This window comes from Bufo bufo, chromosome 4, assembly GCF_905171765.1.
Source record: "Bufo bufo chromosome 4, aBufBuf1.1, whole genome shotgun sequence".
Classification (NCBI taxonomy): Eukaryota; Metazoa; Chordata; class Amphibia; order Anura; family Bufonidae; genus Bufo; species Bufo bufo.
Genome location: NC_053392.1, coordinates 450,891,135 through 450,908,564, shown reverse-complemented (window position 1 = coordinate 450,908,564; position 17,430 = coordinate 450,891,135). Strand labels below are relative to the sequence as shown.

General features: G+C 40.4%; 1 protein-coding gene across 2 annotated transcripts in view; it reads left to right on the top strand.

The window, feature by feature from the left end:
* CEP170 (centrosomal protein 170) overlaps nucleotides 1-17,430 on the top strand; it is a 285,415-nt gene that overhangs the window by 224,558 nt on the left and 43,427 nt on the right. For both annotated transcript variants that reach the window (XM_040429409.1, XM_040429408.1), the window contains exons 12-13: nucleotides 3,787-4,042; nucleotides 14,676-14,823. In XM_040429409.1, the coding sequence (XP_040285343.1) occupies nucleotides 3,787-4,042; nucleotides 14,676-14,823 (404 nt within the window). The remainder of the gene's footprint in view (nucleotides 1-3,786; nucleotides 4,043-14,675; nucleotides 14,824-17,430) is intronic.

The window sequence follows — 17,430 nt, the reverse complement described above, 5'->3', positions numbered from 1 at the left end:
GCAAAACTCTTGAGGGCAAAGGATCTGGCCAGAAGTTCGAGACAATTGATATGAAGAGATGCCTTTTCTGCAGACCACTTCCCTCCTGTGGAAAGGGAGCCGCAACGAGCCCCCCAGCCCTGGAGACTGCGTCTGACTCTATGATCATGTTCGGTATTGAATTGAAGATAGCCTTCCCATTGCAGGCCTGGATATGCTGTAACCACCACATGAGTTCTTCCTTGGTGTCTGAGGTTAGGGCTATCTCGTCCGAATACAGTAAACTCTCTTGTAAGTGGCGAGTCTTCAGAGGTTGAAGAACCCTCTAGTGTAGTGGTGCAGAAAATATGGACTGGATTGAAGCTGACAACAGGCCCACTACCCGAGCAATAACTCGCAGAGATACTAGTTTTTTGTTGAGTAGAGACATAATTTCTCTCTGGATGATCTTCAACTTTCTGGATGGAAGGCTTAGGATGGCTGATCGAGTGTCGATCAGGAACCCCAAAAATTCTATCTCTTTTGAGGGATTCAAAATGGATTTTTCATGATTTATAAGAAAACCCAGGTTCGTCAGGAGAGATAGAGTCCATTGAATATGGAGTAGAATTATTTACCGAGACTGAGCCATGATGAGAATGTCGTTTAGGTAAATAATTAGACGAATATCTCGGCACCTGAGCACCAGGGAGCCGAAGAGAGACCAAATGGTAGACTTGAGAATTTCCGACCTTCCCATATGAATTGGAGGTAGGGTTGGGATAGAGGTTGCATAGGCACCGTGAGGTAGGCATCTTTCAAGTCTGCCTTGGCAAGCCAATCGTGTTGTATTATTTGGTCTCTCAATAGATGAATGCCCTCCATTTTAAAGAGGCGGTAGAAAACAAAATTGTTGAGAGCTCTTAGGTTGATGACTGGTCTGTGACCACCGTCTCTCTTTTTGACAAGAAAAATATTCCTCAGATAACCTTGGGATTGCCAAGGGATTTGTGTAATCGCGTCTTTGGAACCCAGTTCTCTTATTTCCGATCTTATTAGATCTCGGTCTATTTATGAGAAAAATATAGGATGGGGTCTCTGTTTGTACTGGAGGACATATAAAGTCACTATAGCCCACTACAGTGTTTAGAATCCACGAGTCTGTGGTTATCGTAGCCCAAACGTGGATAAAATATAAAATTAGCGATTTGGCCTCCCAAGGGAAGATGGGGGGGGGGGGGGAAGCTGGAAGAAGAAACTTGCTTACCTGTAGCGGGTCTGGACCTAGACCTTGAGAAACCCCTCTGTCTTCAGGAGTTGTTGTATAGGAGGCAGATGGGAGAGGGAATTTATCTGAGGGGGGAGGGGGGCACGGTAATATTGGCTTCCTTGGGGTTGGCGGCTGGGAAACCGGCCCCTTCGTTTCCCAGCCCTGCCAAAAGCATGTCCTTGAAATACACGTTTCAAAGACGTCTGAGCTTTTTCTAAGGATGAACACAGCCCTACATATTTGTTAATTTCTTTTTCAAAGCTATCTCCAAAGAGAGAGCCATCAGATGGGGAAGGAATGTCAGAAGTGGCCAGGTGGATCAGTTGTGGATCCAGGCGCATGAAGATTGACATTCCCTAACAGACAAACTGCCCTCTGGGCCCAACCTTTAAGGGTCGGGAGATCAATAGATTCACCGGTGGTAGAGGCGGTCTCAGAGAGTTCCAGGATTTTTGTTAACTGGCCTATCACGTCATGGAGTCTATCCTGGACGCTTTTGAAAGAACGATCCACCCCTTTTTTGGGGTTCTTCTATGACTTAGATAGAAATTTTACTAAAGTTGGGTCCAACTCTGGGGTGTCTGCTATCTTTAGCGGGAGAGTGGGTCTGGGGCATTCGGAACGCAATTTGTTTCTAGCTGTTCTGTCCAATGGCTTTTTTAGCCACAAGGATAAAAATTTGAAAACTTGTGGATGGGGGACCCACTTCCCAGATCTGGTATGTTTTATCATCCTGGGGTCGAAAAAAGGTGTACCTGACCCGTCCAAAAGTACAGGGTTCTCAGACCCTTCTTCCACAAAATCGTCTCCGTCATCGGAGATGTCCTCATACAGGTGAAACTCGAAAAATTAGAATATTGTGCAAAGTTCATTTATTTCAGTAATGCAACTTAAAAGGTGAAACTAACATATGAGATAGGGGAATCGGTAGTAAAATCGGGGAATCGGTAGTAAAATGTCGCCTTTTGTGGGAGGCTTTACTTTTCTTCATGCTTTCCATAAAATGGGAGGTAGAATCCTCCACCAACCAGAAAAGGTCCGACTGGGTAGAAGGACCTTTCTGAGGAGACTGAGTGGGTTGTAACTGAACGATAGCTAGGGCCACTGACTTGCATAGAGCTCATAGCTGTGCGGACAGCATTGTTAACAGATTTAGCAACAGATGTATCGACTAAGGATTGGCGGACGCTCTCATTCATTTCAACAAAAATCAATTAGCTGTAAAATTAGTTAAATTAAATCACATGAGGAGATTCCTGAGGGAGGACACAGTGAATTCACTAGTAATGGCTGCTCAAGCTATTGAGCCACAGCCATGGGAAAGAAGAAATAGATATATATAAAGCTACAAGCAGTAGACAAACACTGAATAAGGATACTGTAATAGTAGGTGTCAGAACACTAGGGGATGCCAGTGGACAGCTGACTAGGCTAATCAGAGCGGGGAAGAAGCGCAGTATGGAGGAAGACGTGAACGCTGGCTGACTGAAAAGAACGTAGTCTGAGGTGATTAAAAGCTCGCACAGCTGTAACACCAGCTCGGCGCTGCTACCACAGACCGTGAGGTAAATAACAGTAGCGGCGATAGGAATGCTAAAAATAGAAAGACTGCCCAGTAACGGGGGAAAACAGACTGGTAATGGAGGGAAACAGAGCTTGGGGAAGCTGGGTAGGTGAACGAAAACACACCAACTGATAGTGTCACAGGAAGGACTACAAATATCAGCAAAACCTATAACCTCAAATATATATATAGCACTCAAGAAATATAGATACGTATCTCCTGCGGGAGCAGCAGAAAGAAGGGAGTCACACGATTGCAGAGGCCATTTATCAACTGGGATACGTTACTATTGGCTACTGACTACACCTTGTTTGCATATTTATGTAATTTTTTTTCTGTGACACGTTTAACTATTCTGCTGCTGGGAGTAAAAGAAAGATTTATTAGCATAATGGAGTCTCCTGCCTTGAAATAAAATTAGGGTTATTTAGATTAGAAAAAATATCAGGGGAGATCTAATTACCATCAGGGGTCAGTACAGAGATCTCTCCCATCATCTCTTTATCCCCAGGACTGTGACTGTGACGAGGGGACATCCTCTGCATCTGGAGGAAAGAAGGTTTGTACACAAACATAGAAGAGGATTCTTTACGGTAAGAGCAGTGAGACTATGGAACTCTCTGCTTGAGGAGGTGGTGATGGTGAGATCACTAAAAGAGTTCAAGAGGGGCCTGGCTGTATTTCTGGACTGTTATAATATTACAGGCTATAGCTACTAGAGAGGGGTTGTTGGTCCAGGGAGTCATTCTGATTGCCTGATTGGAGTCGGGAAGGAATTTTTTTCTCCTAAAATTGGCTTCTACCTCACACAGTTTTTTTTTGTCTTCATCTGTATTCACTTGCAGGAAAACAGGTCGAACTGGATGGACAGATGTATTTTTCCAGCTTTACAAACTATGTTACTATATAAGCTTAATTTTACTCTAAATTTCGTGTTCTCCACATATTTGTATTAGAAAAATAAATATTTTCTTTTCTCATTATCAATGCATAGTAAATACCCGATGGAGGCGTTTACCACCAGAGTATGCTTCTACTTCTGAAGATGAGTTTGGAACAATCCGTAATTCTCCTAAACCCTCAAGACTACGTACCTCTCCAGCAACTAAAGTTCAGAAGTCACAAATTAATGGAAGTAGCCCAGTCATAGCAGCATCTAAAGCTTTAAATGTGTCAACATTTAAACATAAGGCAAAAGAACAGGAAGATTATATCCGTGACTGGACTGCACATCGTGAAGAAATAGCAAGGTAAGGGCATTACCAGCAGCCACGGACTATATTATTTTCAAAGCATAGTGTAATTTAACTAATAAAGCCAATAACAATAATTTGTAACAACTTAGTGATAACATATTAAAAGTAGTGGAGTAAGGCCTTGTTCACATCTCCGTTAAGGAGATCCAGCTGCCTGATCTGGTGCAAATGCCAGACAAAAAATTTTTTTATTAAATGATTTTTGTCCAGATGAAACTCGGCGTTTATGCCAGAAAGCGGGTGGATCACCGCCAGACCTCATTACAGTCGATGGGGATCCAGCACCGGATCCTGTGAGATCCGGTAGGCTGCTCTGTGCTGGAACAGCCCGTCAGATCTCCTTGACGGAGATGTGAATGAGGCCTAAACCAAAGTATGTGGATGAAATGTATTTTTACTTTTGCTGGCTGGTGTGATTTCACATATCACACCATCATGTTTTAACCATTTGACTCCAATGACAAAACATGTCTTGCCTGAACATCTTTGTCCTGCAAATGGTCAGGTTGTAAAGTTTATATTCTGTGCCCTCCCACCTCGTTGGAGCTTCATCCAGTAGATCCAGGACTGTATTTCTGTATCGCTAGATCTATGTGCAGGCTGAGGTAAGTGAGGGGGAGCTAAGGGATTATAACATTTGATATATTTTTAATCTAATTAGTTTATTTGACCACTTGTATGGCAAATGATAAAATATAACTTTATGTCAGACAACTCCTTTAACAAAGCAACATTCAGTTGTTTACAAATGCATATTAACCCTTCCTCATCAATTTTCCATTTTATTTTTATTTTTTTCCATTTTATACTCACTGTCTTCCTGGAGCCATAACTTTCTTAATTTTTCCGTTCACATGAGGGTTTTTTTTTTTTTGCAGGGCAACTTTCTAGTAGTTCCATTTAATATTGCATAAAATGTAGTGTGGAGCTGGAAAAAAATTCTAAATACGACCGTACTGGATAAATACTTGTACATTTTAATAGTACAGGCATTTTGTGATGCGGTAATACCATTTTTTTTTTATTGTATATTTATTTTTTAATTGGGCAGTTATTTAAATTTTTATGTTTTTTTTTAAATGTTGAAAAACTTTTTGAAAACGTATTTCTTCCTTCTCGTGGACTTTAATATGCAATCATGTGATCGCTTCTCCCATAGACTGCAATCATTAACCCTCAGAAAGCCTTTAAGGCTGCCATAGCAACCGAACAGCTCCTGGATTCCAGCACCCCTTGGTTATTGACCACATCTGAGGGGTTAAAAGTCCATTATTCTGCAGTGTTGTTGATTATGGACTATGTCCTCTGTCTGCCTGGGAAGATAGAGTATACACACCAATTATTCTATTGCTGCTCATTTCCGGTCTGTGCTTACTTGGCTGCAGCAGTGATGTAGTCATATACCCCCCTTAATTGAGGCCAATGATTGACTGCAATGGTCACGTGTACAGTGTTCCTGATGCAGCCAAGTAATGAGAGATTGGAGCTGAGGCCAGAGCAGTAGCTTGGAAATGGATGGGTATAACTGGTGAGTATATATTTTTTTTATTATTTTAGGACATCTCCCCCGGGTTACTATTTAACAACTCAGAAAACACCTTTAAGTTTAATTGTTACCAGTCTGGACCTGGTTGTGCACTGCAAAACTAGACAAAAGTGATACTGCCGTAATAGGACTCTTTTGTTGCAAGAAGCTCTAAAGTGAGACCTTGATACTGCATTATATTGTCAGTTTGCAATAGAATATTTTGCACAATGTTACTGCAGTCTTTAAGACTAAATAAAAAAAATTGAAATAAAAGAAAATGAATGCATAAAGACCTTTTAGACAATTATCAGGAACAAGCATTTTGTCGAATATTTATTTCATATAAGATATGAAATCATAAAAATTATGATTTCATATTTTTATGAAATATGAAAAATTAAAAATTTAATTGGCGGACATATAAACGCCAGTTCTTTTATTGATGAGATCTAAAGTTAATTTGTGCAGCTAATGAAACAGGGTGCAATTAATTATATAAAATATAATTTATTATAAATACATGCAGTAAAAATGGCATACAAATGAATACAAGGATAATATCAAAATTGACCACAAGATGATGCTCCACCATTTACGCCGGGCTCACTTAATTTAGTACACCAAATACAATACAATACTATTCTTTCCTTTTATCAAATTATTACTGATTAGCATACTGGTTAACAAAATATTATAATGTAACAATAACAACAAAACAATAGAAATGAATCTGTGGAAAATCCCTTATGCTCAATCAAAGAATATGGCAGTAAGAGACACCTTATAAATACGCCCGTTGGCCTAACTACGGATAATAAAATCCGATCAAAGATCCCACTCTCATATCAATATTACAGGAATTCTAATGATGTGCACGTTCATTAAAATTTCCCATAAAATTATTGTTTTAACACTATTGACCCACAAATAATGGGGTCTCAACTATATGCCAATTGGAGCGATTTATAATTACTGCAAATGAAATAGATTATACATTACCCCTGGCTTTGGGATAAAGAGCTTTTAGAATGGACCCAGCTTTCCAAGATTTAGATATGTCCCGTCCTGTGGTACGTTCCTGACGTGTGAAGTGATGCTGATGAATGAATCTTTGTGAAGTGATCCCCTTTGTGAAGTGTTCCCCTTTGTGAAGTGTCCTGATCTCCCAAAACTGGATCAGATATTCCAATCCTTATCTATGCCCATCCCCTCTTGGATTAGGGATTTCCAATTAGATAAGGTGGGTGTGACGTATGTTAAACATGGGGATGATGTCATTTAATTGACATTCCTTAGAAACTTCTGCCCATCTACCACTTGATGGCACTGTTGTATCATATAACAATTTTAAATATTTTAAGAATTAACACATATATATTGTTTTATTACCCCACTTAAACTTTGACCTTTCCCACCTTAAATCAATTAGGAGGGACTCTTTCTGACATTTTGCTCAGACTGACTGGCGGTATTAGAAGTTTTAGAAATAAAATAAATATGAGCAGGCACTCTATTTATGGGCTCATGGGAGGCAAATTTATTAGATGTTAAAATGGAGTTTAAATAGGCATATAACTTACAAAATAACGACAATTCATATAAATAGTCTAGCAATAATAGCAATAATTTAGCAGTAGTATCAATATATAACAGTTCATAAATAGCACTCAAATCGGTTGTGGGATAATAGATATATGCAAGATTAGTAGTAAATAAATATATGCAACATTTGTAGTAAATAAATAATTATATATAAAATGCAGGAGTATCCTTTAAAAATGGAAATGGTGGAATATAGTTCGATATCGCAGTCCCTATATAGTAGAATCCACTATTTGTTCAAGGGTCAAATGGCTATATGGTATAGCAGCAATGTTCTTAGTTTTAGCTCTTTATGCGCATGCCGCTAATAGCATAACTGGAATTAGTCACTGCATGACTCTTTTTTCTTTCTTCTTATACGAAAAGGATATTCAGATATAGTCTCATATGGTGCACATTTGTTTTACTCACGGTTCAGTTGTGTTCAGAAGCGGCGTCCCGCTCTTGGTCTGAGAACAAACTGACCTTTCTAGCTCGGGACCTCCGGTAACAGCTTGCTTTAAAAGTCGGCGTGCCACATGTTATGGCGGCGTCTCTGTTCAATGTTTGCAACGCCCCTTCAGTGTTCCGATCGCCTTATCACTTTTTTATTTCAGCTGCCGGGGTTCCGCTTTGTAGATGTTCGTGAGTGTCTTTAAGTTCAAATCTTCCTGAAGCGCTCCAATAGTGTAATTTCAGTCTTCATATGCTTGTTCACCCAAACATGTTTCGGAGCTCAAACTCGCTCCTTCCTCAGTGGTCAAGCCTGAAATTACACTATTGGAGCGCTTCAGGAAGATTTGAACTTAAAGACACTCACGAACATCTACAAAGCGGAACCCCGGCAGCTGAAATAAAAATGTGATAAGGCGATCGGAACACTGAAGGGGCGTTGCAAACATTGAACAGAGACGCCGCCATAACATGTGGCACGCCGACTTTTAAAGCAAGCTGTTACCGGAGGTCCCGAGCTAGAAAGGTCAGTTTGTTCTCAGACCAAGAGCGGGACGCCGCTTCTGAACACAACTGAACCGTGAGTAAAACAAATGTGCACCATATGAGACTATATCTGAATATCCTTTTCGTATAAGAAGAAAGAAAAAAGAGTCATGCAGTGACTAATTCCAGTTATGCTATTAGCGGCATGCGCATAAAGAGCTAAAACTAAGAACATTGCTGCTATACCATATAGCCATTTGACCCTTGAACAAATAGTGGATTCTACTATATAGGGACTGCCATATCGAACTATATTCCACCATTTCCATTTTTAAAGGATACTCCTGCATTTTATATATAATTATTTATTTACTACAAATGTTGCATATATTTATTTACTACTAATCTTGCATATATCTATTATCCCACAACCGATTTGAGTGCTATTTATGAACTGTTATATATTGATACTACTGCTAAATTATTGCTATTATTGCTAGACTATTTATATGAATTGTCGTTATTTTGTAAGTTATATGCCTATTTAAACTCCATTTTAACATCTAATAAATTTGCCTCCCATGAGCCCATAAATAGAGTGCCTGCTCATATTTATTTTATTTCTAAAACCTACTTTTAATTGACAAGGGTGAGTCAAATTGAGCAAGAGCACCTTCTCCAGAAAACCTGTGGAGAGCCGCCTCCTCCTGTTATAGGTATTAGTAGTTTCCCTAATCCCTGAATTTATGGGGCAGATAAGAGTATAATGGTCCTTAGAAAGTTTTCTCCTGGTTTGTGTATCTTAATTGTCTTAACTATTGAGTAATGATGTTTGAAATAACATCAGCTAAAATTCAACCTAAACGCTCTCCTCCTTTAAAATTATATATCCTATTCAGTGAGATACACACATTATAAAAATATACATTAATAATATTTGGTTATAATACATCAATATCACATAGTATATATGAATCATTAACAAGTTCAAACGCTAAATAAATGCACACAGGAATATATATATATATATATATATGTGTGAATATATGAATAGATATCTGTTCCACACCAGATGTGTTTTATAGACGTCTCTTATCAGATCATGGTTTAGCCATGAAACACCCGTTGTTCCTCAGACAGACAAGTTTAGAGAAACCAGTTACATTCCCTATAGATAAATCCATGTCTCTAAACAATAATACGAAGTATAATGCTCTCTATATATTTACTTTTAACATATTGAACTTGCCATGAACCCATCTTGGTTTTTTTCAGGTTCATGCTGATCACATGTTGTTAAAGGCAATGATCATCCATATTGAATATAATATCATCAAATACATTGTACACTTATGAAAATGCACAACAATTTATAGGAATGTTTGCTTGTGATAATTGTCGCGTATTATTGAGCTCTGGATCAGCAGATGAACGACCAAACGCTTGTTCATTGGCTGCTGGGCATCTTTCTTGAGGATGAAAGATGCCCTTTTCTTGGCAGCACATCTCCCTGTGTAATCAGGGATGTGCTTCTGATAATGAATAGAGCAGAATGAGGGAGGAACGAGTCATTTCTCCCACGTTATGTTTGCACCGGCCTGTAATCAGGCCAGTGCAAATGAGCGTCGATGGAGATGTTCTCGTCCATCGCATTCACACTTCCCATACATCAGGCAATGTAATAGCACCTTAAGGGTCCATTCACACGTCCGCAAAATGGGTCGTCCGCATCCGTTTCGCAATTTTGCGGAACAGGTGCGAACCCATTCATTTTCAATAGGGCCGGAATGTGCTGTCCGTATCCGCATTTGTGGATCCGCACTTCCGTTCCGCAAAAAAATAGAACATGTCCTATTCTTGTCCACAATTGCGGACAAGAAAAGGCATTTTCTATGAGAGTGCCGGCGATGTGCAGTCTGCAAAATGCGGAACGCACATTGCCGATGTCCGTGTTTTGCGGATCCGCAAAACACATACGGACGTGTGAATGGACCCTTACTGTGAGTTTTAAGCACAGATTATTATTGATTGCTGGGACACTGCAGTAAAACACTTAGTGATTAGCTTGTTGTTAAAGTGCTGAACCCATTTGAACAGTAAACCCATACTTCACTTATAACAGTCTTAACTGAATAAAAGCAATTTACTCTTTAGGGATATCTTCAGGGTCGGACTAGGGTTCCTTGGGACCACAAGAGGAAATTATTCTCTTCTCAGGGCCCAAACCCCATATCATCAATAAAGTCTAATAGATTTTGGTTCAAAGAAATTGACCATAGTGGCAAGTCTTTGGTTCTAAAGGCTGCTTCATTTTTTTTTTCTTCTGGACCTTGGATGCCCACTATGATATTAGAGCCTAGGCCCACTGGATGATCCTCTGGTATTCTGGTGGGCTAGTCCAACACTGGATATCTTGTATTCAATGTTTTATCCACTTACTAACAATCTTATCTGATCACCCTTGTGCAACAACCAAAGTACAGCATCAAATTCAGTAAAACATAATTTTAGATTTTTTTGCAAATTTCTTAAAAAGTAAAAATGAAGGGGGTCATTTATTATCCTTTGTTTGGGTCTGTTTTTGTTCTATTTGTGTTGCTACTTTGTGGTTTCTTTTGCGACATTATGAACACAACCTCAGCTGTAGTACTGAGTTCAAGAATTCTACATTTAGAACTGGAATCTGGGATTAGACTTGTGTTAGGGCTGAGTTAAGAACTGCAACTGTGAAATAATGGCACAATGTTGGCGCATGTCACGCCAGCTAGATGCCTGTCATAAAATAGACCTATAGGTCTAGGAGATGCAGTGGCCCTGCTAATAGCAGTCCGTAAAATAAAAGTGTTCCAGACTGCGGATCAGAGCCTGTACTGCCCCCTGTAGCCTGGTGCCCCCTTTGTCCCGTTCTTCTGATGTTGCCGTGCTTCGTGTGTCCTGTTCCCTTTTTTTTCTGACGTGCCCCCTGTGTCCTGTTACACTGATGCTGCTGTTCCCCCTGTGTCCCGTTCTCCCAATGCTGCCATCACCCCTGTGTGCCATTCCCCCGATATTGCCGCGCCTCAATCTCCCGATATTGCCTTGGCCCCTGTGTCCTGTTCCCCCGATGGTTCGTGCTCCCTGATCCCCCACCTCCCTGATAAATCTAAAATAATAATTGTTAAAAAAATTGCCTTTTCCCATATCAGCTCATTTATAAGAGATTTAAAAATGAAAACATTTAAAAAAAATGCACAGAATTTGTATCGCCGAGTCCATAATGACCTGATCTATAAAATGATCATGGTACTAATCCCCCGTGGTGAATCCTGCTAAAAATAAAAAATAAAACAATGGCGGAATTGCTTTTATTTTTGCCTCACCTCCCAAAATATTTTAATAAAAAGTTATCAAAAATATATCCCAAACCACCAATAAAAACTACAGCCCATCCCACAAAAAATAAGCCCTCACACAACTATTTTGATGGGAAAATAAAAAAGATTTTTAATATAAAGTAATTTTATGATATAAAAGTAAAAAAATATGAAATGCTAATTTGGAATTGCCATAACCGTATCAACCCACAGAATAAAATTATCCTCTCAAATGTACAACATGGAGAACCCAATAAAAAAAAAAAAATTAACACTAATTGCAAATTCTACATACCTGTGGCTGTCCAGCTGTTGGAAAACTACAACTCCCAGCATGCCCAGACTGCCTACAGCTATTAGTCTACAGCAGGGCATGGTGGGAGTTGTAGTTTTACAACAGCTGTAGAGCCACAGGTTGGCCATCCCTGATATAAGGTGTCACAGCTGACATTGCATATCAGAGCAAAAACCAGGCCATGAGGTGGAAAGAACTGCCTGTAGAGCTCAAAGATAAGATTGTATGGAGGCACAAATCTGGAGAAGGATACAAAGTAATTCCAGCTGCATGAAAGTTCCCAGTGTCACAATGGCCTCCATAATTCTTAAATAAAAGAAGTTTGGAAGAACCTGGACTCTTCACAGAGCTGGCAACCCCACCAAACGTAGTAATCAAGAGAAAAGGACCTTGGTAAAAGAGGTGGTCAAGAACCCAATGGTCATTCTGGCTGAGCTCAAAAGATCCTGTGTGTTGATTGATGCTCCAATCTGCTTATTTGCATATGAAAAATATACCTCTACAACTGCTAAACACACAGACAAAAGAAAGGTATCGTTTTAATCAGCAAGATCAACTCTACCAGGGAATATGTTTGGATTAATAGGGTTGATCATGCATGACCAAAGCTCTTTTAAAGGGAACCTGTCATATATTCCATATTTAAATGCACATTAACTTATCATTTCAAGCATGTTGTTTCCGATGGTCCCATTGTTTTGGTTTTGGGTTACTTGTGTGCAAAGAAAATACACTTCATTCCCCACTCTCTCCATATGATATGATAATGAGCACTTTGAAGTCAAGGAGGCTGATTCTTGCATCCTGCAAGTCATGGTTGCCGCATCCAAATACTGCCTCCTGCCCCCTGATTGACGTTTTAGAGTAGTGGCAATGTCATCCGCTTGCCTCTCCATGTGGCACACATTTTGCGCAGATGCACTCTGTCTCCTCCAGGTCACCTGTGCAGTCAATCTAGGTGTACAGGTCCTGGCTTCGGCGCATCTGTGGGCTTGTACCAGACAAGGGGGACAGTGCTCTGGATGCATGCAAAACTTCAAGGCGTGCACTGCCCCCCTTGTCTGGTGCATGCACAAATAAGCATTGAAGCCAGGAGCTGTACACTGAGTTTTATTGCTGAGGTACCTTGGAGGCGACAGAGTGCTTCTGCACGAGGTATGTGAGTTAGGCTACTTTCACACTGGAGTTTTGGCTTTCCGTTTGTGAGATCCGTCATGGGCTCTCACAAGCGGTCCAAAACTGATCAGTTTTGCCCTAATGCATTCTGAATGGAAAAGGATCCGCTCAGAATGCATCAGTTCCGTCTCCATTCTGCTTTGGAGGCAGACACCAAAACGCTGCTTGCAGTGTTTTGGTGTCCATCTGATGAAACTGAGCCAAACGGATCCATTCTGACCCACAAGGTAAGTCAATGGGGACGGTTTTCACTGACACATTATGACACAATAGAAAACTGATCCGTCCTCCATTGACTTTCAATGGTGTTCAAGACGGATCCGTCTTGGCTATGTTACAGATAATGCAAATGGATCCGTTCTGAACAGATGCAGATGGTTGTATTATCTGAACGGATCCATCTGTGCAGATCCATGACTGATCCTCACCAAACGTGAGTGTGAAAGTAGCCTAATATGGAGAGGCAAGATCAGGGGCGTAGCTACAGGGGAAGCAGCTGCTTTGGAGCACAAACTCGGAAGAAGGCCACCCAGGAGGAGGACTAAAAGAATTTATTGTCCAGCCTCCTCAACATTATTACACTGACATTATATACAGTGACATGACATACAGTATATACGTGTAGGAAACTGACTGAAGAGCTGCCGGGACTCGTTTGAGAGAGCGATGTTGATTAGCCACAGTACAGGGGGTTGCAAAGAAGTTGCTGGGATGGGCCCTGTTCAAAAATTTGCTGTGGTGCCCAGTCATTTCTAGTTATGCCACTGGGCAAGGGATGACATTGCGACTACTATAAAATGTCAATCAAGAGGCAGGATTTGGATGCGGCAACCATGACTTGCAGGTTGCAAGAGCTAGCCTCCTTGACTACAAAGTGCTCATTATCATATTATCATACGGGAAGAGTGGGGAATAAAGGCAGGAATTGGGCACGGCGACCATGCCTTGAAGGATGCAGGAGCCAGCCTCCCTGATGTGAAAGTCCTCATTGGCATACAATCAGAGCGGGGAATGAGGTTGATTTCCTCTGCAAACATGAAAAACCAGAAAAATTGTGCCATCGGGACAGCATGCTTGAAATGATGAGGTAAGGTACGCATAGTTAAATATGGAATATCTTGATGATAGGTTTTCTTTAAATGTATAAAATACTAGTTTTACTGAATCTTTACCAACTAAATGATATATCATTCTGCTCCTCCTGCTCTATATGATGCTGCCTGCAGATTACACCGCATTTTGTGGTGACAAATATTGATAATAGCTATATAGAAATATAAGTAGTCCTTAAAGGGGTTTTCTCACAATTGACATGTATTACCTATCCAAATTCTGGGACCCCCGGTGATCACTACAACAGGGAATTCAAGTGCCCCTCCTGGGAATAGGTGATAAATGTCCCCACACACCTCCGAAACACAGAGCACTGTTCGATAGCTTTGCACACCAGAATAAAACTATCCCCTATCAAAGCAGGAAAGGAGGGGCTGTGTGCTAGAAGGGGTGGAGTCTTGGCACGACGATAGCGACGGTGTCCTTGTTGCACCAAACATCTCATATACAATTTAGGAAAAATGTGATGTTGCAGGAATGGAGCCTCAGACCAGAAGGCGGATAGAAATGCTTTATCCTGGTGAGCAAAAGCTATCTCACAGTGCGTTTTGTTTAATTGGGAGGTCTGGGTGACAAGGAAAAATTCGACTGAGTCATTTGTTATTATGTGAGTTGATCTTTTTTTTGTTTTTGATGTTTTAGGATCAGCCAAGATTTGGCCCTCATTGCTCGGGAAATTAATGATGTTGCAGGGGAAATAGATTCAGTGACTTCCTCAGGCACTGCACCTAGCACCACAGTAAGCACGGCAGCAACCACACCTGGTTCAGCTATAGATACCAGAGAAGAGGTAAGAAATCTTCATGAAATTCCACATGTTCTTTCTTCTTCCTTGTCATATGCTTTTTTGAATATGCGGTATATTTTTATCAATTTCTTTTTATTTAAATTCTGGTTTTAAAGTTGTACATGACCGCATGCCGTCCGGGAAACACCGCCTGTTTGTCAGTCCCATCTCCTGGAAAGTCAACAGCTCGTCTAACATGAACTCACTGCATCATAATGATTTATGATGCATTACATCTTGCACGTCATCATGTGAGTACAGGACAGTAGTCCCATGGTCAGATAGGTACTCACAGCATGATAAATCACTATGGTGCATTGAGTTCATGGGCCATGTTTCCCAGACTTAATCTGTCACTACAGAAAACCACTGTAATGCTAGATAGTTTAAAAGACACAGATTTAGAATATGTATTCTTTTTTTCTTTTCACTTTCCATCCCCTGCAGTAAACATACAAAGGGTCTGTGCACTGTATGCCGACCCTTGGATTTACTCTACAGGTTTGTGGTTTGAATGCTTCTAATCTGCCCATGGATTTAGCCTAATTTATGTATTTTTGTGTGAACAGCAGTTTTCTGCTAACAAAAAAAAATAATAATTTTAAGAGCAGCAAATGATGTACAGTGGTTCCTCAGCATACAAAGGTCTTTCCAGGGTAATTGTAACCTGAAATTAGACTCAACATACAATGCCTCAACATGGACATTGCACTAGTAAATCACCTATATTGGTTGTCTAGTAGTTTATACATTTTACTCACTTACTGTATTTTCACCCTATAAGATGCACCTGCCCATAAGATGCACCTAGATTTTAGGAAAATAAGAAAAAAAAAATGTTTTCATTAGACCTCAGATCACACCCCCAGTCAGATCCCCGGTGTTAATCATATTTCAGCTCAGACCCCATACAGACCTCAGATCAGACACCAATGTTAATAAGACCCCCATTTAGACCTTATATCAGACCTCAGTTCTGACACCCAATGTTTATAAGACCCCTAATCAGACTTCATGTTAATAAGACCACCAATCAGAGTCATGTTAATAAGACCTCAGATCAGACAAAAAAAATAAATCAACTCACCTCTCCTATTTTGCCACCACCCCTATGATCCAGCACTCTTACTGCTCCATTGTTCTATGACCTGACATCGCATAGTGTGAGGTCACAGAGTGCACTGATGTCTTCATGCTGTACGCAGGTCACAGCACAGTGTGCGGAGCCTACAGGAGAAGACCAAGAAGTGGTGAATACAGAGCCAACACAAAGAGAGTTGCATTCTCCACTACCTGGTCCTCCTGTACTAAATAACAGGTCCTCCTGCACTGAATAATGGAAGCTCCATGAGACGCACTGACTTTCCCCCCACATGGGGGGGAGTGCATCTTATAAGGTGAAAAATATGGTCTATAGCACTGACATATTTCACATCGCTTTACAGACATTGCTATCATGCTCTCCCCAGTGGAGCTCACAATCCCTATCAGTATGTCTTTGGAGTGTGGGTATAAACCCACACAAACAGTAGTAGTATGTAGATATAGTACTACATGTTTTGTACTGCCCTCTGTCTGCGCCAGGATGAGAATTTTCTTTGGACAACAGTTGAGGGCGGCTCCATTTTATTTTTCTGCTACACTCTGTACTATACAATACCGTGAAGCAATTCCTTCCCTCATCATAGAAAGTGACTTCGTTGTGGTTCACAGTTCACAGTTTTGAGTAACTTGAGGGGTGTCGTTTTTACAATAGAGTCATTTATGGGTGGTTTCCACTATGTAGTCCCCACAAAGTGACTTCAGACCTGAACTGGTCCTTAAAAAGTGGGTTTTGGAAATTTTCTTAGAATTGCTTCTAAAATTCTAAGGCTACTTTCACACTGGCACTTTGGATTCCGTTTGTGAGATCCGTTTCAGGGCTCTCACAAGCGGTCCAAAACGGATCAGTTTGCATTCTAATGCATTCTGAATGGAAAAGGATCCGTTGAGAATGCAACAGTTTGCCTCCTTTCCGCCTCCATTCCGCTCTGGAGGCGGACACCAAAACACTGCTTGCAGCGTTTTGGTGTCCGCCTGACGATGCTGAGGCAAACGGATCTGTCCTGACACAATGTAAGTCAATTCGTTTTCACTGAAACAATGCAAAACAGATCCGTCCCCCATTGACTTTCAATGGTGTTCAAGACGGATCCGTTTGGCCAATGTTAAAGATAATACAAACGGATCCGTTTTGAACGGATGCATGCGGTTGTATTATCGGTGCGGATCCGTATGTGCAGATCCATGACGGATCCGCACCAATTGCAGGTGTGAAAGTAGCCTAAGCCTTCTAACATCCCGAAAAAATAAAATGACATTTACAAAATGATGCAAACATAAAGTAGACATATGGGGAATGTTAAGTAATAAATATTTTATGAGGAATCACTTTCTGTTTTAAAAGCAGAGAAATTGGAATGTAGAAAATTGTGTGAATTTTTTAAAATTTTTGGTAAATTTTGGATTTTTTCATAAATAAAAGTGAAATATATTGACTAAAATTTATGACTGTCATGAAGTACAATGTGTCACGAGAAAACAATCTCAGAATGGCTTGGATAAATAAAA